General features: G+C 37.8%; 1 protein-coding gene across 2 annotated transcripts in view; it reads left to right on the top strand.

The window, feature by feature from the left end:
• The window catches only part of UTRN (utrophin), a 341691-nt gene that overhangs the window by 157860 nt on the left and 156983 nt on the right, over positions 1–26848 (top strand). The window contains exon 1 of one of the 2 annotated variants that reach the window (XM_036379859.2): positions 3451–3990. The exons of the other annotated variant lie outside the window; for it this stretch is intronic. Within the exon in view, the coding sequence (XP_036235752.1) occupies positions 3847–3990 (144 nt within the window). The 5' untranslated portion in view covers positions 3451–3846. Of the gene's footprint in view, positions 1–3450; positions 3991–26848 lie in introns of those variants that run through there. 2 annotated transcript variants of the gene reach the window in all.

Here is a 26848-nt window from a genome sequence, read left to right as displayed (position 1 = left end):
TAACTGACACCACTTATTAAATCCTGCACTCTGTGTTTGGATTAATGTCACCTGTGATCTAAGTGGGTTTGAGCACCTTATAATGAAAAAAAGATGTTGCTTTTAGTAGTACTCTTAATCTGAACAAGTCTACTCAGAATTGAAATGAAACAAGACTGTTGAAAATATCTGATAGCAAGTTATTCTTGCTAATCATAGTAAGAGCACAATGTTTTGTGGAAGGTTGTATCTTTTGAAGATGGCATGTCACTCACTGAATTATTCTAGTCAGTCAGGTAACTCATCTGTAGAGATGTGGCTTTTTGTGAAATGCTGAGCCTAGTATGTAGTGGTGACACCTAGAGCTTAATGTTATGCTTTCTATTGGTGCCACTTCCAACTACTGCAATGTAGTGGAGGTGGAAGAGCTAAAACAGGGCACAGGCAGTGAACAACAGGAAGTAGTGCTTTGTGTAAATAGACTTATTTCTGCATTACCTTGCATTCTGTGTAGTTAACACCAAGATACAGCTGTTATTTCACAATTTGTTTGTTGGCTCGGTATGGCTGTGAAGCACTGTGTGTGTGGAAGGTTGTTTGCCATTTTTTGTTGTGCTGCAATCTGATTAAAATTGCCTGAGTTAGTGCTGCGTGAGGGGAGAGCTGTTGTGCAAGACTGCTGTGAGAGAAGAAGGTCTATGACCAACTCCTGACTTTGCATGCTGGCTGAAAAGGCAGGTGGAGGTACTGATCTTCCCTGGTTCAGCATCTGGTACCTGATATTGTCCATATCTTTGAGATTGGGCACATGAAGTATCATCACTTAACTCACCCATGACCTCACATAACATGGTAAGCCTTTTCTGGCTACCCAAGGAAGTGGAGCATATCCAAGACTGTCATAGCATAATGACTTCCAGAATGAACCCTGTCCCCTACCATCTTACAGTCTTTAAATGTAAATGAAGACATTAATATCATGACTCCAAAATCGCTGTTTAAGTTTTCAAGTATTTGTTTTCAAGTATTTGTTGCACTTCTGAAAACAAAATGAAGTTCCAACATCTTGCTGTACCTCAAAAGATCAAGCCCACTCCTTTGCGAGTTCTTAAGCTTATTATCTGATTAGACAACAATAATTTCTTTTTCTTCCCCCCTTAAGTGGTGTAAAATGAGTGTTGTTCTCTTGGTGCCTTGTTGAATATGTAAAGTATTGGTTTTATGGTTAGTGGTTAAATGGTTTTAAGAATGCAGGGTTTATAACCTTCTCTGCAGTGTGTGAAGATGCCTCTGCTCCCAAGGCCTGTGCATTAAGTAAAACTTTTCTATGAGTTCAATGTGTGATAAATTCTAGGTGAAAAGAGCTGAACCTAGACAAAAGGTGATGAATTTGTTATTGTTGCTGCTGTTACATGTCATGCATTTTCAAAATAGGATCATCTGTTCAACTGGCATCTCTGCATGCATGGGAGGACTATCCTCCATTACATTTTGGGCCTAACTTATTTGGCTGCAGCTCAAGTCACTCTACAGTGGAATCAATGATCTGAGTCCTGAAGCTTTGTTTTGTCTTTCATTGTGATACCTGAGGCCAGCAACAGTGCTATGCAAATAATGAAGACTTTGAGTGTGGTTGCAATGTCTTTTTAAAAAGAAGACATCTAAATTATATCATCAGTCAGTTCAATTAATTCTCTCAGTATCTAAACCTTCTGGAAGTTTTTCCATTCAGGTTAGTGCCAAAACACTACAGTCTGTTTTGGAAAATATTTAGCAGTGACTTGGAAGAGATTAAAACCTAATTTGAAAAAAGATGCAGAAAATAAGCTAGGAAATAGTAAGAAGTAATGCAAGGTATATGAAATCCTGGGCCTATACTTGTAAAGGTGTTCAAAATAATTAACAAATTTTGTTGTATTTTAAAAGAAGTTACCATAAGTAGTGGCTGGCTCTTTTGTCTCACTGCTTGATTCAAACTCGTAAATTGAAAGATCTGGGAAGATAAAAAGTAGAAGGAAGTAAGGAAGGTGTGGACTGTGGGGTCTCGCACAGAAGAAGTTTGAGCTTTTGCACAGTCATTTCTGAATGCTTCCATGGTTTCAGAGTTCTGCTGCTTCACAGGTTTCCTTAAAAGATATTTGGTAAAAGCATGTCAGCTAATAATGGTACGCTCAATCTGGAAAGTTAAAGAAGCAGGCTTCTGGTGGAAGGGATGTAAGCCAGGAGCAGTGGCATGCAGAGGAACAGTTCAAATAAGTCGTGAAGATGAGAAAAGACAGTGTGTCTGGCAAGGTGAATACAGATGGTAAGATTTCTATATATAGCATGGAATCTGTGTATCTGTTTATCTGTTCAAAATGATGTTGTTATTGTTGCGGACACATCAAAAAAGTGGAGTACAGGGAAATGGGGTTTATGTGGAAGAGTGGTAGAAACATTGATTCAGTCCTAAAAATAAAGATGAAAAGGTTGTCTTCACAGAATTAGATGGGAAGAGTTTTTAAATGTCCTGTATGAAGAATCTGAACCTTGCATTCATCTCCTTCCTAGGAAAGTGCTTTAGAAGAAGCAAAGCAGTGTATAATGCACTGACATCTAAGCTGTGCATTATTTTGGATCATACAAACTTGTCAGGATAGCTGTTGCCTGCATATTGTGCTGATTGATGTGTTTGAAATGTGTAGGGACCTTTTCATGTGGAAATATGCACTTTAAATCATATGATTGGTACTTCACCTACTGTGCTCAGGCCTCCCTGAACCTTTGCTACAGCAGCCCTTCTGATACAGATTTAAGTAGATTCATCAAAGCACCTTTGGAAGCAATGAGTAGCTGGCTTTGGCTATGCTGCAGTTTTGCCACACGTAGGGGTATGTTGGCTGTATTGCACTGGGAGTGCCTTGCTGGTAGAAAACCACTTCCATGCTCTTGAACATCCTATCATCATCCTTAGATGGCTTAAATAATTCTGCTTTGTCATGGGAAATTAATCAAAATTATGTTAGCTCTTTGGATTCAAGAATGACTTAGAGAAGGGGTTGATGATGCAACTGTATGCTTTTACTTTGTCAAAACCCTATCTTTTTCTTGTCTAAAGTCATTCTGGAAAATATTTAATTGGAAATGACTTGTGAAAAACATTGCTACTTTCTGGTGCAAGTGGGATCCTTTAGATCCCCTTGACTAATTTTGCTTAGAAGAGTTTTTATAGAAAGAGGTTTACCCCCTGCAATTTTCCCTTTTGTGTTGGGTAATCTAGTTTTGAGAAACGCCTGTGTGATTTATTAGCCTTTAACGTATGGCTGATATAATTAGGGCAGGTATCCCTGTGCTCATCTCTCAAGATTTATAACACAATCTGTTATTCACTCACTCTACGGCTCTGCCAGAGCTGCGTTCAGTCTGAGAACGAGAGCATCCTTTCCCAGAGTGAGGAAGCAAACACTCTGTCTGCTGATAGAAAGCAGCTACTAGGGAGGAACAACTGTTGTGATACAGTGGAGCCGTCTTCCTGAAGGAATTCCTTTTTTGTTCCTGCAGCTTTCAGGCTTAAATTAATAACCTTTTTCTGGCTATTTAGTGCACTCCTGAACGGAGGCATACGATCGGCTGCTCAACTTCATTTGCCCTCTGCAGAAGCAGAGCTGAGCAGTACCGATTAGAGGAATCTGTGAAGGCTGTTATCTTTTTGCATTTGTTTTGTGGGGTTATTTTGGGAGAAAAACTTATGCTGTATCAATCTTCTTTGCCTTTGAAACGTATAAAGCCTGTAGCTTGCAAAAGCAGTCGTGGAAGAGAGCATGCTCAGAAAGCTGGCAAATCATTGTCCAGTGACCGGGAGGAAATGATAGTTGCTCTTCATTTATAATGCAAATTCTGAGGTATCTTCAGAAGTGTGGCAAACTTAAAATGATGGCTGTGGTGAGAACCTCTCTTCAGAAAGTTGTGGTGTTGTTGCATCGTTTACAGAGGATGGCAGTTTCTTCTCCCCGTTACCAGAAGCTTTGTAAGGTAGGAAATGTAAGCCCTAAATGTCGAGTGTGTGTGTTGCTAACTCTGTTGTCTTTCTGAGATAAAAAGAAAAGAAAGTGAGGATGGGATGAGTGTCAAAATCATCTTGGCTATCTAGTGTTTTTAAGTCTGTAATGCTTTCCATGTGTGTTTTGTTAAAAAATACAATAAGAAAAAAAACCAACCCAAAACAAAACAACCCTGTGCTTGTCAGAGTGATACATTTTTTTAGAAAAGTGCTCTCTTGCCCACCATTTAGGTGTCTGGGAGGAAAACCGTTATGTTCACTGAGATTTATTTTTTTTTGTAAAATACAACCAGTTATTTTCCTAGGGAGTTAGTTACTTCTTGGTATATGTGATTCTTTAACTCCTGTGTACCCATTATGTAGAATAACTGTTTTTCCTTGCCCAGTGTTATTTTTCTTTTGAGCTTTATGAAGCTTTTAATTAGGAATGAGTTCGGCAGACTTAATACACAGCCATTAATTCTACCTTCACTGACCGAGCTCTTTCAGTTAAGAAAATCAAGAAAAGTTTGAGGAAGAGCATGTTTACATAGGCTACCACTTATTGCTGGTTTCGATGGTACCTGTTTTGGTTGCTGATTGTTTCTGTTTCCAAAGATGGTGTTTACATTTTTATTTTTTTCATGGGCTCAGTAGTTCTGAACCTTAATACTGTGGTGATGATCTCTGATACCTAGTAAAATTCACTTTTGAAAGTAGTTTTGATCACTCACCAGATTAAAATAAGTAAATAAAATTAATAAACTTCTAACTGATCTGTAAAGTCCGTGAGTTAATACTGCTGCAGTGTTGATGCCTGTGTGAGGTGGTCATACTTGTGCTAGTATTATTGAACTTCTAATATAAGGATTCTGTCTTGAAACTTTGCAAAATTTTAAAATTTGATAAGTCTTCAGCTGTATGTAATATATACATTACATAAATTCTATTTGGCTGCCTTTGAAATTGTTTTTTTTTTCTTGCTGCTTATGATACATTAAAGTGTCTGGGTTTTTTGATGAAAATACATCTGTGTTTTACATACAAGGTGCGCAAGAACCAAAGTCTTGTTCTGATGATAGAGCAAAGCCACCTTAACTCATCCTTCCTGCTTCAATCTGAGATGTGCTTTCTGTTGTGAGGAATTTAAAAATGACATCAAGTGAGAGAGATCCCATCCTTAGAGTAGGGTTTAAAAGTAAGGAAAAAGTATCATGCAGTATGTTGTTCAGTGAAGCTTGTAGATGAAGTTCTGGAATATAGGGAAGAACATTTTCTTCAGATGGCTGTTTCAGCATGCTTCAGTTTACCAAGCTGTAATAATAGATGCATCTTCATTATAAAGAATGAGAGACAGTACTTTGTGTACATACAAGCTGCTTTAACAAACGTTTCTCAGTTGTTCTTGTTTATCAGTTGTCAATAAACAGCCTGTTTGCTTTTGTGAATAAGGCAGATTTTTTTAATAATGTAAAGATATAGGTTATAATTGCCTGTTTAGTTATATTATTTGTGTAAACTTATTTATAAAATGTTTGTCAAGCCACTATTTAGTGACTCCTGGAGTTATAATTATTTGCTAATTATCCTGAGAGCCTAGTTAATGGATGTATACTTAATTTGTTGAGTTTAAATCTACCCAAGGGGTAGTGAAAAAAATCTTCTAAAAGGCTGTTATTAAAATACATTTTCTGATTGAGAACCCATGCAGTAATAGCCTTGGGAATTACACATTGCTTAAAATTACACAGTGTATGTTTTTTTTTTTTTGCTTTTAAAAAGTCATGTGGCTTAGTTTTTCAGATGTCTGTGTTCAGTTTACTGAAGGTAGAATTGTTAGTCTTCTTGTAGAGTTAAATCAGGCACTAATTGAGGCAGAAAAAAAGAAATGGTTTACGATCCCAGTCACTTCCAGCAGGTGTCAATGTAAGGCAATGATAGATGGAAGTCTGGTGATGGAAATGTTAATACTTAGATGAGAAAATGTATGGAAATTACTAAGAGCAACCATGACAGCAAGTCAGGAAGGATTTCTTGTAGTGCCCTGTATACTCCTCTCTTTGGAATGTCAGACATTTGTACGTGTCTTGTGCACTCTCTGGATACACTGGTATAGTTCAGATCTGCAGAAGAGAAACTATTTACTGTAGTGTATGAATTATTGCATTGTATAAGTAGGTGTTTCATGAACTACATCTAAATATTTCATGTGAAGTGTCCTCTGAATTGCAACAGAGGGCCAATAAAGTATTTAAGACAAATTCTTGAAGTTTAGAGGTTTTTTTCTTTAACTGCACTGGTTATGAATGAAGTAGTAAGGCTTTATCATTTAACTGTACTGGGAAAAGTCATGATTGTTCCTTTTAACAGCCTCATATAATAGTAGCAATCAGCATTCATAGTCCACATTTTTCAAATTTCTTTATAGCAAAAACAAAAATAAACACTTTTGACATACTAGAGCATGGCCGAAAACCACAAAATCCAAAGTTTAGGATATTTCTTCTGTTGCTGCTTTTTCTTTCACAAATTTTTTCTTACCAAGGTGAATTTTGCCAGCTAGACCTTTTCACTTGTTGCTATTTGATTCTTTTACTTTGAAATTAATGGCATAAGAGGGCAAAATGTCTGCACTTGCCATTTTGTTGTCAGTATGTAATAAGTTTTGCTTTATTGTTGCTAGCATCTTTGTTTCAAAACTCTTGTGTAAGGCTTTGAGGTTGATAATGAACAATTAGAAAACTATTGTAGGGCTGTCGTCTGCTCTATGTACTTGCTAATATGATTGTTCCTTAAAGACTTTTATAAGTAATATCCAACTAGCTCAGGCTAGAATGAATTAATAGCAGAAAAAAATCATTTTGAGGTACAAATTGATACATCTTTTCTGAGAGACCAGAGCTACAACATTACTTACAAAAATAAAGTAGAGAATTGTGAAACTTTCTCTAACTTCCCTGACGGAAGGTAAAGAATAGTGCATCTCTGGCAGACAGCCTAATGATTACCTTGAAATATGTATCCTGCTTGTGTAATTTGACTGTGTATTTTTAAAACACACTGCTAGCATTCAGGAACTGGAGCATTCATCCCCTGGAAAACAGGCTGAGGAACAAACCTAGTTGCTGAGTGCTGAGAGGGTTTTTTCTCATTTTTTGTCTCTCACTTTTTTGATAAATTCTTGAGAAGAACCTGCTTAAAAAAAAACCAAATTCAACTGCCTTCATGTAAAATACTCAATTCTCAAACCTGATCCAACATGAGTCTTCATGTGGCAACTTAGGTGAGTTCCTGACTTCCTCAGCTATGAAATGCATCAGAAACATGTCTCCTGAGGTATTTTTTTAAGAATACATAACTTCAAATGTAGTCCTCTAATTTTTTGCTGTTTTTTAAATGACCAGTGTTAAATTTGTAAAACTACAGGAAGTTACAAGCACAGTGAATGCTGGGGTCAGCCAAAACCTTTTTTTTGCTGTGATACTGGTGATGCATTCCAAAATACATTTACATCATGTTGAATTTTGAGAGTAGCAGCAAAGCCTCTCTTCCTATGAAATTTTGAAAAAAAATATGAAGTTCATGGAGGCAGGGCAAGAAAAAAAAAAGCCTAGGAGGCTGTGTTGATAAATGTGTAGGCTAATCCTGGTTCCAATTAATTCAACAAAGATGTAAGGTTTTAAATGTTTACATGACTTCAAGTTGATTTAGAAAATAAATCATTCACACTTGACATATTCAGGTACAAAATACAGATAACCAAATGTGGGTGAGGAGGAGCAGCAATGTAGTACATTCATTGGACAGCAGAAGTGAGAACTAAAGTTAATTTTGGAAACATGTTCTGAAGTAGGCTACTGTATTAAGCAGGTTGTTGATTGGAAAATGAAGCAGTGTCGTCAAAAGCATTGCTAAATTATGCAGACAGTTTCTTTTTTTAGATGAGCAAGTTAACTCCAGACTGCTTGATATGGTTCTAGTTGTATAAAGGACATTCTAATTAGATTTAGATCTACAAAAAAGCCTTCTTGAAGGGAGAAGGTGAGAATTAAAGGGAGCCTTGGATAATAATGACTGTTATCTACGCTAATATAATAAGGCTAGGAGGGAACTGATAAGAACAAGATGGCTATTTTGAAAAAGGAGATGTATTAAATAATATCTAATGATCAGCCTCTCAGGAGTTTAGGATTTACCATTTTAGAAAACAACTTAGCAGTGTAACTGGAAACCACCCCACCTCAGAACACCCACAGCTTGTTTGCAGGGGAGTGATTGTAGAAGTGGTTTTCAGTGTGATTTCTTGAGACAGAGTATGTACAGGGCTGGGACAAAACATGATGTGGGTTCTTGATGAGCAGAATAGGGCTGACATACAGCTAATCAAGGGCAACAAGGTACCTTGATGGTGTTTAGAGACAGAATATAAACCTTATTTGCAAGGAACGTGATAGGCTAGGAACGAGTGTCAGTCACTGGTGATTTAAAATGAATGAGATGGACATAATTTCTTTGTGGAATTGGATTAAAAGTTGTAAAGCTGAAGACTGGTGGAGAATACTTGAAATGATAAGCATCTTGAAGTCTTGGGAGGTGACAGTTGATTTGCTTCTGGCCTTTATTACAGAATGATCACAGCAGCTAGAGAAATAATGGAAGGCTGAAGGGAGAAAATTTTTAATAACTTTTAAAAAATGAGGTAAGTCAAGGTTGGAAATGACTATCCAGTGAGCCAAAAGATGTGAAAACAAGAAATATGGGCAAGAAATTAAATTCCAGTTCGAAATGTAATAACTATAATGGAATTCAGTTCTCCATTGGTATCAAATTGCACCTTTGTGTATACTCTGTCAGTGATGGACAAGCACTATTAGGGGCTTTGGTGTGTAGGCAAGATGCTGTTAACTGTTAGCATGTTATTTACTGATTGATTTCCTTTGGACTTTCAGAGGGGTCTGGTTAAAAAAACCAAAACCAGTGGGATATTGAGAGATATTTTTATGCTTTGATAAGTCAGAGAGATATGAGATCCTCTGAACTTCCACAGACATTCTGGGATAGTGTAAGTTGGTTCATGAAGAAAGACGTGGATTCTGGTTGTGATTGGAGTTGGAGTGTAGAAGAATGAGCAGAATTTCAAAGAGAAACTTGTAGGTAAAGTTACTGGGAAGACCTTTTGATAGTGAGACTTAGGAGCTTATTGTCTTTCCCCAAGGACTTCTGTGTCCTCAGCGCTTAAAGAAAACATTTCCCAATGCAGTGCTTTACTTCAGTAAGGCAGTTCCAAGCACAAAAGACAAGATGGTGACTGTGAAGAGCCATCATGGATTTTGAGAAGGGTGCCCAAGCTGTTTGCTTTCTGTGAGAAAGTTGTTGCTGTGTCTTTGGATGTAGGGAAAGCAGTACTGTTCCCTGATCATGATTTTTAGAAAGACTTTGAATGCAGTCTTTCACAGCCAAATCAGAGACATGGACAAGACACATAACCCAAAAGGTGGGAAGAAAATGTCTGGAGCATTTGTGTTCCTCAAGGGATGGAACAGAGACTGGTACAGTTTATGAATTACGGTTTATGAAACAGACTGGTACTGTTATGAATCCAGAGTGGGACAGAGTACACTCTCAGCAGGTTTGTGAATGATACTAGACTGTGGAGGAACACAGTGGAGGAACAGTTCTGTTCCCATTCCTTGGGGCCTCAAGAGGGAGGGATGGGCTGACAGGAACCCCATGAGTTTTTTAAAAAGCCCCCAAAAACCCCAAAGCCAGTTTTTGCACCTGAGGAGTGATTCAATGCATTGGTACAAGTGTGAGAAGGATTATAGGCAGAGAGGAAGAAGTGTTTGTTTTTCTACTTAGCACTCATGAGGTCATGTCTGGAATACCACTGTTGGTTTCAGGCCCCCAGTTTGACAGATAGTGAGAGACTGGGGGGAGAGTGCAGTGCTTGGAGCACAGGACATGAGCAGAGCAGCAGGGTAGCTGACTTCATTTAATTTGCAAGAGAGAAGGCTCCAGGAATTTCCAGCTGTTGTCACTGCATACCTGGTGAGTTGTTACTATAAAAGATGGAGCAGGCTCTTCTTGTAGGGGCCCTGTGGAAGGAAAAGAGGCAGTGGGAATATGCTGCAGTAAGGGAGTTGGGTGTAAGGAGAACAATTCTGCACAGGAGGTGTAACTGCTCACTGGAGTGAGCTGCCCGAAAAACCAGGCTGTTATATTTCCATCTCTGGCGGTATTAACACTTGTAGTGGATAAGGTCCTTAGCAGCAGACCCTGCTTTGAAATTAGTTCTTGGAATTGGCAGGAGGTTTGACCTCCAGAGGTCTTCCAACTTGTGATTTTCTATGATTCTCTGTGCTAGTGCCCTATTAGCTTATAAGTGAAGACTAAAATAGTCAAAACGATAGTGCAGCAGTTTTCAGCTGTGGGTTGCTCACTTCCTATGAAAAGGAGCTTCATGATTTTACTCCATGTGAAAAAATTCTAACTTCTCTGCTGAATTTTGATCTAAATTGGGGCCTGCTATGAGTCTGCTGAACAGCCACAGCATGTACTCATTTGCAAATCCTTTTGCTCTAGTCTAACCACAATGGTGGTAATGCAGTACAGTCAGGCTCTTGGTGCATATCTGAATTATGTGCCTATGATTAGAAGGCATTTTAATATAGCATAAAACTTTGTCATCTAACCTTCCCCCTGCTTCTAAATTTTCAGATAATGTTTTCAGAACTAAAGCAGAAGACAGAAAGGTTTTGCACATCTTGAGTGATGGGGCTGACCTAAATGAAACCACTTTGTTTTGCCATTTGTCTAATTAGGATCAGTGCCAAATAAAACTGTATAATAAATGGGTACATTATTGTAAACCCTTGTGCTCTCTAGTCCTTTATGTATCAGGGAGCTTCTCTAGAAATAGAATGATTTCTTTAAGGTGAAATAAGAAGGAAAAAACAAAATGGGAGAGGACAAAGCTTCAGAATTTCAGTATTCTTAAGTGCTGCACGAGTCATTCCTATTTGGAAACAAAATGCAGCTTAACAAAAGTTAAGATAGGTTCTAGGATATAGTGCTTTTTTTAATAGCATTTTGTACTAATGTTGAAGGGAGGAAAGGAGAGAGGAGATGAGAGAAATATTTCAGGACATGCTTCTAGAATCCTCTTAAATTTATTGAAAGGCAACTATGATTTTTTAAGCTGAAAATATTTTGCTATTGCAGCAAAAATAAATCTAAAATATAAGGTAGTTCTATTAAAGCATGAATGTAGCATTAATGGGAAACTTGACTTCCATGAACTTCACATGTTTACAGGAGCTGGATCAATATTTGATACGAGACCCTCTTGCCACATCATTTTGCCACAGTGCTTTTTGATTAGTGCTATTTTTCAGGAAGCAGTTTTCTCCCCTTCTTTCCCTTAGGGCTTAATTACCCATCCCAAATTCATGGAGTTGTGAAGCAGTAGCTGCCTAGAACAGCATAGTGCTTCACCAGTTTGTGTCTAGAGAACTGACAGTTTTTTCTTGTCTTCTTCCGACAGATCATTTGAGCTTATTTTTAAGAAAAGCTGCTCTCACTAGGTAGCTGGGAAAATAATGCCGTTTGAAGATGTCCTGTCACTGTTAGTCATCAGGGACTCTAGAAGAGTTCTGGCCTCCTTTTTGCCTTCCCCTCTGTTTTTAATCAAGACAAACTGTAAGAGACATCATGTTCCAAAGTTGCCCTTAGAGTTTTCTATTTCATATCCACTGCTTGCAGACCTGTGTTGGATTCTGGCTGCTCTGTGATGTTTTCATGCTGGGCACTTTTGATATACTTCAGTGCAAAGGATTTTACTTCAAAGCAAAAGTAACTTCCTCAGCCCTGCATAGTTGGGTAATTGAATGTGGGTGGAAGATGTCAGTAGTGTTTTTGATAATTGATATCCTGTGTTGCACTAAGAGAGCAGTTTTTCATAGTTGCAGAGTAATTCTTTTTACTTGTGGTTTATGGTACATGGTAAATATGGTAGGTGCTGCAAGTGAAGTAACAAAGTGAAATGCTTCTCAACTCAAGTTGTGCCAGAGGAGGTTGAAATTGGACATTAGGAAAAAGTTCTTCATGAAAGGGTGGTCAGGCATTGGAATAAGCTGCCCAGAGAAGTGGTGGAATTAAAATTCCTGGAAGTGTTGAAAAAAATGTGTAGATGGGCTGTGTAGGGACATGGGTTAATGCTGGACTTGGCAGTGCTGGGTGAATGATTGGAATTGAAGATCTTAGAGGTCTCTTCCAACCTTAATGATTCTATGAATCTGTAGATGCTCCTCATTTGCTGATGAGCCCTGTATTTATGAGCACGGTGTTGTGCTAATAGGGCAAGAGCTGGTTTTGCTGCACTGGTGTTCCAAATTTCTGACCTGAAGAAAGCATCCTTTCTGGGGAGAGGTGGAGACTTGGTTTTCAGTGCTTGCTCAATTCTTGGCATTTTTGCTGGGACTGCTGATCAATTAGTGCTAATTGTGCTGGGTTTTGGGATATGGTCCTAGAACAGTCATCTGAGGTCGCTGCTTTCTGTCACCTGCCGTTTTTGGACTCAGTTTGTGAACTATGATTTTTTGCTTTCCTATTTTTTTTTCTTTTAAGAAGGGATGCATTATTAGCCCTGAAATAATCACTCACCCTTCACATTCAATTTTGGATGTTCCATATCAAATATTGGAAGTCTCTTGGTTATTATTCTCTCTTATTTTTTGCTACAAAGAGGAGTATTCTTTTGCTGCAAGTTCCAACACAGCAAGCTATTTGAAACAAATGTCTTTCTCCTCTTTCTGTTACTGAAATTAAACGTTAAAGTTACTCAATATTTGGGATTCTTGGGCACCTCTGAGAAGGATGGAAGCATAATAAAAGTCACAGATTTCACAAAAATCTCCTTTCCCTCTTTTTTCTTTATTAGTAAGCAGGGCAATTTTCTCTTTTGGAAGAGGAGGAAATGCTTTCTGAAAGAAAAGAGGGAAGCCTTCCAATGATGTTTCATTTCTTTGCTACGTGTTTGCATCAGGAGTTAAAAGCAGTCCCCCAGCTATTTCAGTGAAATAGCTACATATCAATTTGTAGGCCATTATCTTTCACTTCATATTAGCTCAGCAGTGTAATGATAAATTAACTCTGAATTTCTTTCCATAGTTCTCAGTAAGAAGAATACGGTCTTAAACGATTCAGCTTTTATCCGTAAGCAGATAATTTAGCCCAGCTGTGGGAGACTTTCATCCCTTATAACGTTGTTCCCTCTATATTAAGGTTCAAAATGCAAATAAGGGAGGTAATTAAGAAGGTTCAGTTGAAGAATTTGGATCTGGACATGACCTTCCATGAGCATTGTCTCTAAGTGAGCTGATGTGATAAGGCACTTACACTTGATTAGTTAAAATTATTTGGATTTAGAAAACAAGTGGATTCTAGAATTTTTGCGCTAGGCTAGTATTTTGATTAATACTAATTTTGTCTAAACTTCCTTTTTACTGGATATCTGAGTTTGTCTTACTTTTACATGAAATCTTGAAATTTATCATTGCATCTCAGACTCCATAAGATGAGGAGACCAGTTTTGTTTTAGTTGAAAACAAGTGTATTTCCTCTTTTTTTTCAATGGCAGAAGTATGGTAATGATCTCTTCCATAAGGAGAAACTGTCACTCTGCCAGCAGAACCTGAATACACATTTTGCAAGTGTTTGGTTGTGACTGAAATGGGGATGGAGGAGAGGGATGTTCTTTCAAAAAGCACTGAAAGTATGGGTTGCCTTTTAATTATGGTGTCAACTATTGTTTTAACTGGAAGGGTGCGAAACAACCCCAAACTAGCCTGTGGATTTTGTGATTGTGGAGAAATTTTTGGAAGTTGTGAATGGGTTCTAAGGACTAAAGCAGGCTTTTTATCCATTGGAAAAACCTCTTGTTTAAACTATCAATCCACAGCAGTCCAAAATATAGCCTAGCTTTCTGCACTTAAGGCATTAAGGAGTGCTTTTTGTTGGCTAAAGCAGCCTCATAGATTGACAGTACTAGATAAAAGTTTCCCACTATGGATTAAAGTCAGTTCAAGGTAGGAAAAGTGTCAGAGGGAATAGCATTGCTGGAACTTGCAACATGGTTTAATTTTGACATTGCTAGTAAGTGACTGCAAGAGGAGGGGTAGCTTCTCTTATTGGCTTGGGTAAAATGACAACCAGTTGAGGTTGTCTAAAGCTACTCACCTGTTCCTGTGGCATAGAAGGTGATGTGCATTTGGGAACACAAGTAGTTGTTGGTATACCTGCTGATGGTACCAGTCATCAGAAGGGTGTTTCACTGCAATGATCCTGTGTGCCTGAAGAGCAACCAATTTTTTCCATGCATTTATAATGAACCTTTGGTTTTAGGTTAACAGATAATCTTCATACAAGAAGAAACATGAAAGAACAGTTGTATGGAGTAAAAAGTAAAGCAGAGAAAATATGAAAACCAAAGGAAAGATAGCCAATGTGTGGTAGGCATCATAGGATCATAGAATAGCCTGGATTGGAAAGGACCTTAAAGATCATCTAGTTCCACCCCCCACTTGCCATGGGCAGGGACATCTTCCACTAGACCAGGGTGCTCACCATCCAGCCTTGACTATTTTCAGGGATAGGGCTTCTACATCATCTCTGGGCAGCCTGTTCCAGGGCCTCACCACCCTCATAATGTAAATCTTTTTCTTAACTAAGCTTACTGTCTTCTCTTTCACTTTAAAACCATTCCCCGTGTTCTATCGCTGTCTGCCCATGTAAAATGTCACTTTCCCTCTTTTTTTGTTATTTTCCTTTAATTTCTGGAAGGCTGCAATGAGCTGTCTCTGGAGTATTTTCCAGGCTGAACAACCTCAGTTTCTTAGTCTGTCTTCAAAGGAGAAGTCGTCCAGCTCCCTAATTGTCTTTGTGTTCCTCTTCCTCTGGACCTGCTCTAACAGGTTTGTGTGCTGAGGGCTCCAGACCTGGATTCAGAACTCGAGGTGGAATTTCATGAGGGCAGAGAAGAAAGGGAGAATCCTAATCCTCCCTTGACCCACTGGCCACACTTCTTTTGATGCAGCCCAGGATGTTATTGGTCTTCAGGCCTGCAAGCTCACATTGCTATGTCCTCTCCAGCTTTTCATCCACTGGGTCCTCCAAGCTTCAAAGGGCTGCTGTCAGCTCTTCTCCCACTCTGTAGTCATGTCTGGGATTGCCCTGACCCAGGTGCAGGACCTTGCACTTGGAATCTTTTATCTTTTTAACATTCTCGTGGTCCCACATCTCAAGTTTGTCCAGGTCTTGCTGGATATTGAATTTAGGAATAAGCCAAGGGTATGCTTTGGTCCAAGACTGTATGATTCACTGGGTTAAAAGTATGTTAATATTTAAAACTCAGTGTTCCAATTCAAAATTTGAGGAATAATGAAGATTTTGTTAGTGAGCAAATAGAGGCTTTAATATTACTGAGGTCCAGTACATTATTGAGAAGGTGTATATTCCCTGGAGGATCATGGTGGTGTTGAAATGTAATGAACATGATTTTAGAAAAAAAGAGACATTTAAGCTGAGCAAAAAAATTAACAGCTGTAAGGGAGAAGAAATTAAGTCATATAATGGTGTTACTTTTGCATATTTCATTAACTTGGCTGTCAGCATGCCCACTGTAAGTTTCTTGTGCCAGGTGAGTGCTGCTAGAAGTTATGTCAATCTGTGTGCAAACAACCTATACCATTTTTGAATCAAGGACAAAGAAACCATAAATGCATAGAATATACCTATCTTTTTCTTGTAGGAAATCAAAGGAAAGGAACTTACCTGGTTCAATTCAGTTGTTTTGATACTTTCTGAATAGCAGATCTAGAACAGCATGCAATAAATTTTAGAATAGAAATGGGAAGGTGTAGGAAAGCTCCACACTATATATTTTCTAGGCTTTAGTCCAATTGCATAGGACAAGTTGAAAGGGAGCTGTGATTTAGATCATCTTAGAAAGCCCAGGGCATAAAGCTAAGTATAATAATTTGTCTTGTTTAGCATTGTTTAATTTGATTATAAAATATGTTTAGATTTTATGACTGTTATGGTATTGTCCCAGCATCTTTCAAGAGATAAGTCTTTGGCAGTGGCATTTGTGTAGTGACTTAGGGAAAAATAAAATGACATTAAAGACACTTTAGAAAGAGAAACAGCTGGCTTACAGTTTGTAATGATGGTATGAATTTCGTGGTCTTGTTTCACCTAATAGTGATTTACTGGGATGGTTTTTGAAGTCAGTCAACACACTGAAAAGGAGAGCTGGCAGTCAGTCATGGCTGCACTTTAGAGTATTGTGGCTTCAGTTTGTAAGGGAGCCTGAAACTTGTACAGGCTGGGTGGTCAGAATTAATGAACCTGTTAAAAAGACATAAAATAGCACAAGTAGGCACTGAGCTACAGAAAACAGCCATCTCCCCAGTTGTTGCAGCACTGTCTGGTTTGTTCTTCTGATGCAACATTTTAGCAGATGCTCTAAGGTGAAAGTAGAATGAATTCCTGTTGCTGCAGAAGAGTGAGAGACTGGGTGACATGAAATAAGTGCTCTGCAGAATTTCTCAGTGCAGGAGGCAAATGAGCCATGATCCCTAGGCAAGTGCTGACACTTCTGTTGTTTGTTTTTTGGTTTTTTTTTAACCTTTTTCCCCTTCCCTAGACCCCTAAAGATTTCACCAACAGAAAATGAATGCTCCTTGCCTCTGATACAGCCCCTTCTAAAACTTTGCATTATTTCGGTGATTTGACTGCTTCAAGCAGCAGGACTGTCAGGGTTTGCACAAAGTGCTAAGAGATAAAAGAAGCTACACCTTTTTGTTTGCTCTTGTGCTGTAAATCTATGCAGATGCACAGGCCATCACTGCCTGTGGCTTTCTTTTAGTAAAAGAGAGTACATTTTAATTTTTCTCAGTGGAAGAAAGCAGAACAAAGGGAAGTAAATAAGGTGCTGTTCCTTTTGATATCTTGTGGCTAATTTTATTCTTTATAATTTGATCACAGCCATGGGAATTCTGATACCATGCTGATATCTCCTGTTACTGTAGCTGCTTTTGGCAACTTCCTTTGCATTATCATTTGGCATTAATTTTCATACATGCTCCTGAGGAAAATGATTACTTCCTCTTCCCAACTTTTTTGTGAAGTTCTGCAAAATGGTCACCTGTCACTTAAAATTCAGTGCATTGAAAGGCCACCTACTGATTCCTCTGCAGGAGGCACCACAAATACTTGGTGTTTACTTTTTGAGGGAGGAGGAAGCCCTCTTTCCTCTTCTCCATGAGCACTTTCTCAGCTGATGCAATGTAGGTGGAGATGTAATTGTAAACATAAAGTAGAATTAAACATTTTGTTGCTGTGAGTTTTGGAGAAACATATTTCTGATTTTTCTAATGAAGAAAGGCCATGGCTTCAAAGTAGTGTTATTCTATATATTGTCCACTTGTTATATTTGCTACTGCCATCTGGTTTCACTAATAATAAGTTTGAGATTTGGCAAAGAGAATACTGCAAAAGGTTTTCCTGTGGCACCATTGTTTTGTAAGTTCTTTAAGGGTTAGACTATCTAGAAAGTATAAAATTGCACTGTGCCTGTGATCACAGTGAAGCTGTGCATGGAAAGCTGCTCCCTTACTCATCTTGGCTGTCACAGATGTGTGAATGAGGTGAGCTATGTAATTCAGCCTGAGTGATAAAATGGATTTGATTTAAAATGAGACACACAGTGCTGTGGAGGTATATGATATGACTACACCCAAAAGGGCTTTTGAAATTGCAAATAGAATTTAGCAAGCAACCTTCCTAAGAACATCTGTTCCTGATGATAGGCAAATACATGCCAAATTTGCTACTGGAGTTTAGAGAGAGTATAAGTTGGGTACTTGTGGTTCTGCCCCAGTATTTCCTTTTGAAATTTTAATGTGTCAAAAATATTTTTTTTGAGATAGAAGCCCCAGATTTTTTGGCTTGCATGTGGAAAGATGAGCTATGTATCCAAGGGTTGTGTGATGCTATAGATAGCATTGGAGATGGATAAACTTTGTTTCAGATAAATGTGTGATTCTGGAAGATACTTCCCTTGTATTTGAAGACACTTGCCTTGTATTCGGGGAATTCAGAGATGTACATATGAATTCAGTACAGAAAGATCTAATAGGCATTTGAGGTGACATTATCTTCATGTTTCTAGTACATAAAGAAATAATCTGAGTGGTGAGAAAAAGTGTAGATAAAAACACAGAGGCTTACCTGTCACCTAGTTTTAGTTCAATGCTGAGATCATCTCTTCCTGTGTTACTTAAGAATATTTGTCTGGTCTGTTTAGAAAAGTTTTCTACAGCTCCTTTTAAGACAAATCGAGTCACCTTTTTCAAGATATTAAAGCATTTTTTTTAGTATTTTATTCTGATGTGCAAATTAAATTTTATTCCTTATAATTGAAAAAAGTATAAGGTCCTTCAACTGACCAGAAACCTGAATTTACAGTTCAAGAATGTATTCCCACAGTAGTTTGCACATATTTCAATATATATTGAAAGACCATTGTGCTTTCTCCTTTCTCATTTACTCATTGGCTAATTTGCAGCTTATTTAACTGTTTCTGAGAAATAGTGAAGTAAAGGTAAATGACACTTACTACCATTCCTATATTCCCAAGGTTTGCTATCCTGTCACTTAAGGATATTAAGTTAGCCTGACATGATTGATTTTGACAAATCATGTTGACTGGTGCTAATTTTCATCTTATATGTGAAGTGCATACTACTTTCTCTTCACAGAAATTGAAGTAAAGCTTATGGACAGAAAATTCTTAGCTCTTTCTTTAATCCCTAATTTAAAGAGAAGAGTTATATCTGCATTTTTCTGCCATCTTCTGTTGGTGCTTGGAGATAACTGCTAATAGCTCTTAGACACTAATGGCCTATTATCTAAGTATTATTTGTCAGATTTAATAAGTTATACATAATTTGAGAAAGCCACACTTACTACTTTTGGCCTTTTCTCCTGTTGAAGCTCAACTTTTTGCTAGTTCATCTGGGTGGTTAAATAATTATCTGAAACACAATATTCCTCATTAGTGAGATTGGAAGCAGAGGAAAGTATTGAACATTCCTTCCTTCTCAGCATAATTACTTAATAGCTTCCCTTTGTGGTCTTGTTACTGGCTTGAATAAAAATGTGCTGTTTTCAAAAACTAACATCATAGATATATACAGGAATTAAGGTCTCATTTATTGAATTTGTCTCTCTATAAAGGAAATTAACTATTTTCTTAGTAGGATGTTTAATTTTAAAATAATATAGTAATTTTGTTGTCGTTGATGATAAAAATAACAGATTGTCTTTGTATTAAAAAGTTGGGTCTGCAGGCAGTGAAGCAAACTTTGGCAGGACAGTATAGAAGTGAGTTTGGAAATAACTATGCAAACAGTCTGATCCCAACCTTAAACCTCAGCTGTGTGTTATTACATGAATGCTTGAACTAGTGTGTATATCAGACACCTTTGCCAGTTTCTGAATACCTAGGTAAAAAATAACTGATTTTATGATACTAGGAAGCAGGGGCCTATTTTGAACAAACACCACCTATATCTTAGGTCAAGGATTTGGCAGTACCTTCATACTTGAAGGCAAGTGTGGAAATGAATGATATCTAGTAGTAATGAGACCTACCTGTCACTCTTCCAAGGAGGGTTGGTTACGTAAGGGTGTCTGTGTAGATCTTGTTGAAATGATAACGTGTCCAGTTGGCACTGAAAAGAAGGCAGGGATTTTGCCTCAGTTACATTCACAATGGAAAAGATGGCATTTTTGGAACCTTTTTTGCTAATTGGAACTGAGTATATCATGGAACATGTTTTGACAGTGAATGGTGTATGGAAAACAGGCATAAAGAAGACTAAAACCACAACAAAACCTCTTTTCTGATCACTTTAAGCATAGATAATTTAGGTGGAGGGAATTAAAAAGGATCATGAAATTGTGCATTTTTACCTTTAAAGACTGTGAAAGGCTTAGTAGTAAGTAGCAAATTTTTTAAGCAGATGGTGACTGTTTGAAGGCACTGTATCATCTTTTAGGTCTGCTTAGAGAAATTCCAAAAAGCTCCATGGTGGCTCACAAACTGAGTTTTTCTGGAATACACAATACAGATTAGACATGTACAGCTATTTAAGAAATTATAATATGAAAATCTAAGGCAAATGACCATTCAATAAGGAAACCAAATGATAATGAGGAATATTTAAGGCTAGTTTAATGAGCTTTTTGATAAGAAGAATACTTGTATGTGTGCAGAGAATACTTGCTTCTTCTGGGATTGGCAATGTATCTTTGGTTTGGGACTTGTTAACTGTATGGAATCTTTGTTTAAATTAGGTCCAGCAGTGAAAATAAGGGTAAATGAATGGATAATAAATTTATAAACAATGAACAGCAAGAAGATCCAAAAGATTTAAGTAATTAACCTGACTGTGCTTTTAACCTGACTGTGCTAACCTGAAAATGCTTTGTTGTTTTATACCTTCCTGTTAGTTATTTTTGGTTGTCATACGTTTTCTGTTTCACAAACTGGAAGATAATTTTTGGTGCATCTCAGAGGAGGGTAGTCTTTGGTTTTGTTTCCAACATGTATCTGTTTTATATAGGATTAAAATGCCTCTGAAGAGCTTTTTCTGCTAAAAGAAGCTTGCTGCTTGTTACTGCTGCCTCTCATGCTGACTTGTATTGAGGGTCTCTCTTTAGCCTCCCAGTTGTCTGTGTTTCACTTTGAGACTGCCTTCATCCTCTGCACTCCTTCCACCACTGCACAGTCTGTGCTTGCTCAGTGCTCTGCTTCTTGATATTCTTGGCTCCAAGCTCCTGGCTGTCAGGGTAACACAAGTAATTAATCAGAGGAAGTTGATCATGCTTCACTAAAGTCTTAGGTTTAAACCATGAGGTGGTACCAATGGGAAAAACTGTCAGAGCCCTTCAGTTGGAATTCCTGGCTCATGCCTCTCTGTGGTCTTTTTTTTCTCCTTCTAAAAGTGGATAGATGTGTGTGGAGCAGGTTTAAGGCAGTGGTGTTGTGGAGTTTTTTCTCTGCTTTTCCTCCCACGTATTCATGTATCCATTTATAGAATGCTCATTTGTATTTTCTGTATTCTCAACAGGAGATGACATTTTGCAGACTTGAAACAAATGCCATCTTTTTCCAGCTTAGCATGGTCATCATTTTCTGCCTATCTTATTAATTTGCCTTGCTGAATTTTTGGTGTCTCTTGACATTGTTTTTCAATTGTGATCTGTGAATGCACAATTAAAAAGCTCTGCATGCAGCAGTAAGATTCCACTATGGGCAGCTAAAGAACCATTTAGCTCTCCTCTAACTTTAGGCTCCTCAGTTTATGTACTAAGAATTAATAACTAATTACTGTTTTTCTGTTTTGAAATAGCACTATTTATAGTTGGTAATTATGTCAGAATTTATTGAAAATAAAACCAATAAAAACAAGGCTTAAACTTGTCTATCTTAAAGTAGCTCTATGATGAATGCATGGGGTGTTTGCCATCTAAAAAAATGTAGATTACTTCTCTGTGAGGTGTCACTGGGGGTCACTTTTTAGCATCTGGTAAATGAAATTTACCTATTTTATAATAATTCTGACTTGTTTGGGAATAGGGATTTATATTTTTGCAGCTTCAATAAAGAATAATAAATTACTTAAGTGTTTCATAATTTAGGGTAGAGGTAATCTGTAAATGAAAAGCTTTTTCAAAAAAATAAGCAAGTCACTTAACTTAACATCATTAATATAAACTAACTGTTTGTCTCCATTTTTCCACTTCTATAAATTTTAAACGTAATAAAGAAAAGCTTTTTATGAAGATGGAATGGCCTACAGGTTGCCAAATGTCTGTGATGGCTGTGCAGGTTAGGGTTTCCTCCCTACTGTGCTATGAAAGATGGTGATTAAATACACAGAGCTGTGATACTGCTGTGGATTAAGTTGTACATCCTAAAAAAAAAATCTGAAAAGCAAAACCACTCCCTAAGGTATTGATAATGTGTAAATAGTGGAAACTTCTCACATTTTAAGTAAAAAATTACTTTTTTGTCATTTAGAACTATAGCTGTACAATTCCTGTCCATGTGTGACAAAAATACTCACATATGGTGTTAAAGGATATGAATTGCTGATACATCCACTTTCAGATTTTCAATTTTCCATGCTTTTTTATGATTCCTGGCTTATGTAAGCATATTTCTCCTTTTTAAAGCTCATCCTTGGTCTGTTGTATGGTTTGATGTGTGATAGGTCATCTGCAAAAAAGCAGGAGTTGGATGGCAGTCATTCCATAGTGGGTAACCTGCCAGCCCATATGGAGTTGATGATCAGCCACTTCAAGTCCTGGATTTTCTGGTAATTCATTCCCAGTCATAAAATAGTAATAGTGACACTTATCTTGGATGAAAGGAGATGCTGAAGTGAAGGACTTTTGATAAATGTTATTTTTCCTAAATTTTCCATGAATGTCCTTAATTAAAGTTTAGACCAATTTAATGTTTTTTTTTAAATAAATGTATAGGCATGCAGCATGTGTCTTAATGTAGAAAACTTAGTTTAGTTAGATAAAATAGTATTGAACCAAAGAAAGGTGATCTAATGCCTGACTCTTTCCTACAGGCCCTCTATTCTGTATTGTTCAAGGTATAACTTTACACAATGATTAAACAATTCTAGAGACTCACTGAACTCTGGCTTTGGTATTTAAGTACTCTCATTTTTTCCTACATTTAAAAGGTTTGAGAGGAACAGTCTCTGCAATATTTAATAAACAATAAGACAAAAGAAAAATAATATAAATACTAGTTTATCTTGATTAATGTTGCCTTTTATCTCATGGTCTGCTTGATTCTTTGGGACCCTTGAATGCAGGAAAACCTGTGGGTGGGAGATTGAAATGAGAAAGATCAGATGTGAAAGTGTATAGCCCAGGAAGGCAGGGTGTGGGTAGAAGCAAATAGGCAGAAAACGAGACTGACACTTATAAATGATGACCAGCTTAATGCCTGGAAGTCAACTTGATTCAGGATGTTTTTACATCATGTGAGGACCAGAACAGTGAAAGGGCCCATGAAGCAAGTATTGCCTTACTTGTCATGGGCATTAATGTGCAATGATTTTGTCCTATAGTTTAACTTTGTCTCAGATTGTGTAATACATTGAAAAGAGGGAATTTTTAGTCTTCCCTCTGCTTGTTCTTTATATTCTAATAGCAAATAATTTTTTAATGTATTGCTGTAGACCCAAGGTTGTGTTAATTCCACTTCACGATTGCAGTTGTGGTTTAACATCTCAGCTGGCAACTAAGCATCATGCTGCCACTTGCTCTCTCCCACTCTGGTGGGAAGGGGAGGAGAATCAGGGAAAAAACCCAAACATTTGAGAACACTTTAATAACTGAAAAAAAGTAAAATATAACAATGGTCAATGGTAATGATAATAAAGTATACTACTACTATGTGGAGAGATAGAATGTAAGAAAATAAAGAATAGTGCAGAAGGTAGTCTCACCCCTGAGGAGTTGCAGCTGTACTGATCACCAAAGATTAGGAACAGGCCTGCCCTTAATAGGCCACAGCTGTGTCCAATAAGAAGAGGAGTGCTACTAAAGAGTGGGTTAGCTGGGCAAGAGGGAGTTGGAATTGGTTGGTTGTGCTGTGAAGAAAGTTGGAATTGGTTGGTTGTGCTGTGAAGAGAGCTGGAGTTTGTTGGCTGTGCTGTGAAGAAGGAGTCAGTGCTGCGAGGAGATGCCCATGAGAAATCACTGAGAAGGTATGGGAGCCTTTGCAATAAGATGACAACACTACTACTATTATTACTAACTATAAAAATACTAGTAATGGTAAAAGGAGACCACAAGTAAAAATGAAGCACAAGTGACACACAGCACAATTGTTCACCAGCTGTGGACCAATGCCCAGTCCATCTCTGAGCAGTGATTAGTGGCTCCTCTAAAGTAAATGAAGATGTAAGATTTTAAAAACATAGTTTTTATAGTTGACATATGTATTTGTTTAGAAAATACTTGGCCTTTAGAAAAAGTGTGCAGGCAGCTTAATGCAAGATGCTAGTTTCTGCCTAGAGGTCTTTATTAAGTGAATTATACCTTTTGAAATAAAAAGAATAGATTTTTTTCTTCCCTGGCCCCCTGTTGATAATCAATAAATAAGTACAATAATCATTTGAATCACAATATTTACTTCTAGGAAGATAATAGAGGAAATGCCCTCCATCTCATATGGTTAAATGAAGATTGGTGAGATTCTGCCACCTTCCAAAGGAAACTTTATTGCTCCCTGGTTTTATCATAAGTTTAATCTAAATAGTAAGAATTGATTTCTTTGTCTATTTCTTAGGTTCAGCAACATATAAGTGTTACTTGTGTTTTTAACACAGAGCTGTTGTTCAGGAAATATTTCTGTGGCTGTGACCCAAGTTAAACTGTAGGTCATCACTGTGTCTTAGCTGACAGAAATGTCAGGTCTTGATGCTTGTGCTCACTTTGGGTTGAAAATTTGTAGCCTGCTGTCTGTTAAGCAAGTTTGATCTTTGACCCTTTTTTGCATAGTGTTGTTGGAAGTTGAAAGGACCATGCAAAATTGAGTACTGTCTATCCTAAAATAGGAGAGCATAGAGTCATTAAAGGCAAGAGCTGTATCTAAATGACAGAGTATGTCTTATGATGATGACCAAAATGTTCAGCACTAGATTAAGTGCTTCCATCTGCAAGGCAAAGTAGATCTTAGTGTTGCCAGGCAGGCAACATCAGTTCACATATCCTGTTCTCTTCCAAGGAAGTAAGAAAAACTTGTCATCTTTTCGTGTTTATACTTTGCCTATTACATATCAGTGTTTAAAAAAAAAATAAAAAATTGCCCTCTCAGCCAATGAGCTTGCTTTTGTTTAAAGTCTCCATAAAGCTTTAGTCTATTCCCTGTTCCTAGAAGTTTTCACTAGCAGAGATGTCTTAAAAATGGTGTTCACTTTCAATGTGTTAGTATTACATTTTTTAAAGGGAAGAGCTGCCAAATCTGTTTTTCCTATTCCCTACTGCCCAATATTTAAATTGCAACCACAGATTCTGGGTTTGGATAGCAACCATTTTAACTGTGAAGTTACCACTCCTAAGAGTGGCTGGAAGTAAGGAGTTGTTAGCATTTAGGTGGGTTTATTTTAACCTTTTTTATTACTGTATTCAGAAAGCTTACTCCTGAATTGAGTGTCCTTCTTCCTACCTAGTGTTAGCACCCCAATTTACTGAGTCCTTTTGTCATTGTGTTTCTTCATTCTTACTCTGCTGCTACTTCAGCTTCCTTTGGAGGGTGAGACTGGCATAAGAATCCTGTATGTTTTTCACAGCATCCCAGTGACCTGGGAGTGATCGTAGACACCTTCTTTCTCGCAATTTGCTCTGTCAGTACAGGGTGGCTGAGTATCTTGCTGTGTCATTACAGATCAGCTGACAAAAAGGTCACTGACAAACCACAATATTAGAGTTTTTGCAGTAAGTTCAAGTGCAACAGACATGCATAGGCTGTTCTCCAAAGAGTCCTGATCTCTCTGGGCAGCAGATATATGAAAGAAATCATGACACCCTTCAAGAAAATTTGAACTGGCTCGCAAAAATAAAGTGGCTGTTTTAAATTACTGTGTTTACCTAAAGGCAAAACAGCTTTTGAGAAGATGTGTGTGTGAGCATATATTTTTCTTAAGTGTGGGGGAAATTGACTTTGCATGCAAGGCACCCACTCTCACCTGCTTTAGCCCAGTGCTTTGATACAATCTCTCTCACTGATATAACACCAGAGTTTGCTATGCCACAGCCTCAGGCAGATGTGTGTCCTGATGTGTGCTGCTGCCCAGGAGGCAGGAAGGCTCAAGCAGTCTCCAGTGAGCAGTGTGCTGCCCAGCAGTGAGTGTGTGCTATGGATTCTTGCATCACATTTTGGTGTTCCTGGGGTGGAAGGAGGCACATTTTGTGCCACCCAAGCCAGTCTGTGGTATAACCTTAGTCAGGAGGTCATCTGTGCTGAGATTCCAGAGATTGGGAGATCTGATTATGGTGAGCTCATGAATGACTATAAACAGTGTAATTATTTTATCACTGTTAAGTATTTTTGCAGAGTCAATGAGCTTATTTTACTGACAAATCTCTTCTTTCAGACCTTGGTGACAAGTCCAAGTAAATACAAAATTTGAATACAGATCTGTATGTGCAGTTCTGTGCACGTCTCTGTAAGACAAGATTGTCAACCTAGCGTTTGTGTTGGAAAAAAGATGAACAGCATCAAGGTGTTTCAAGCACACTTGAGAACTACAAAATTTAGTGCTCAAGCTGTCCAGCTGGTTATTAAAATCCTTCTCTGCTTAATTAGACTTTAATAGCTTGTCACTTAATAGCTTGGAAGAATTATTTGCAAAAAGTGATAGAGTTTAAAGGAAAGCTGGAGAGGACTGGAGACTGCCTTGAAGTTGGATGTAAGAGGTGTAATAAGCTGTCAGCAGCGATGTCTGCTTGTGGATTCGACTGCTGATTTACTTTTTCCTGAGATTTAGCAGAGGCACTTCGGTGTGCTTTGGTGCCTTCCATGCTGACACCAGTGTCAGCTGAGACTTTGTCAGCTTTTTGAACCTGAGCATGACCTGATTTAAAATCAGCTTAGAAGCTTGGCATTGTGTTATTTCATCAGTATTGTAATGATGCTTTTGAAACAGGCACTTGCAAAAATATATCTCTGCTCAAGAATGTTAATGACATTTT

The sequence above is a fragment of the Molothrus ater genome, chromosome 3 (assembly GCF_012460135.2).
Source record: "Molothrus ater isolate BHLD 08-10-18 breed brown headed cowbird chromosome 3, BPBGC_Mater_1.1, whole genome shotgun sequence".
Classification (NCBI taxonomy): domain Eukaryota; kingdom Metazoa; phylum Chordata; class Aves; order Passeriformes; family Icteridae; genus Molothrus; species Molothrus ater.
Note: the sequence above shows the minus strand (reverse complement) of the source record. Positions and strands in the feature narration are given on the sequence as shown.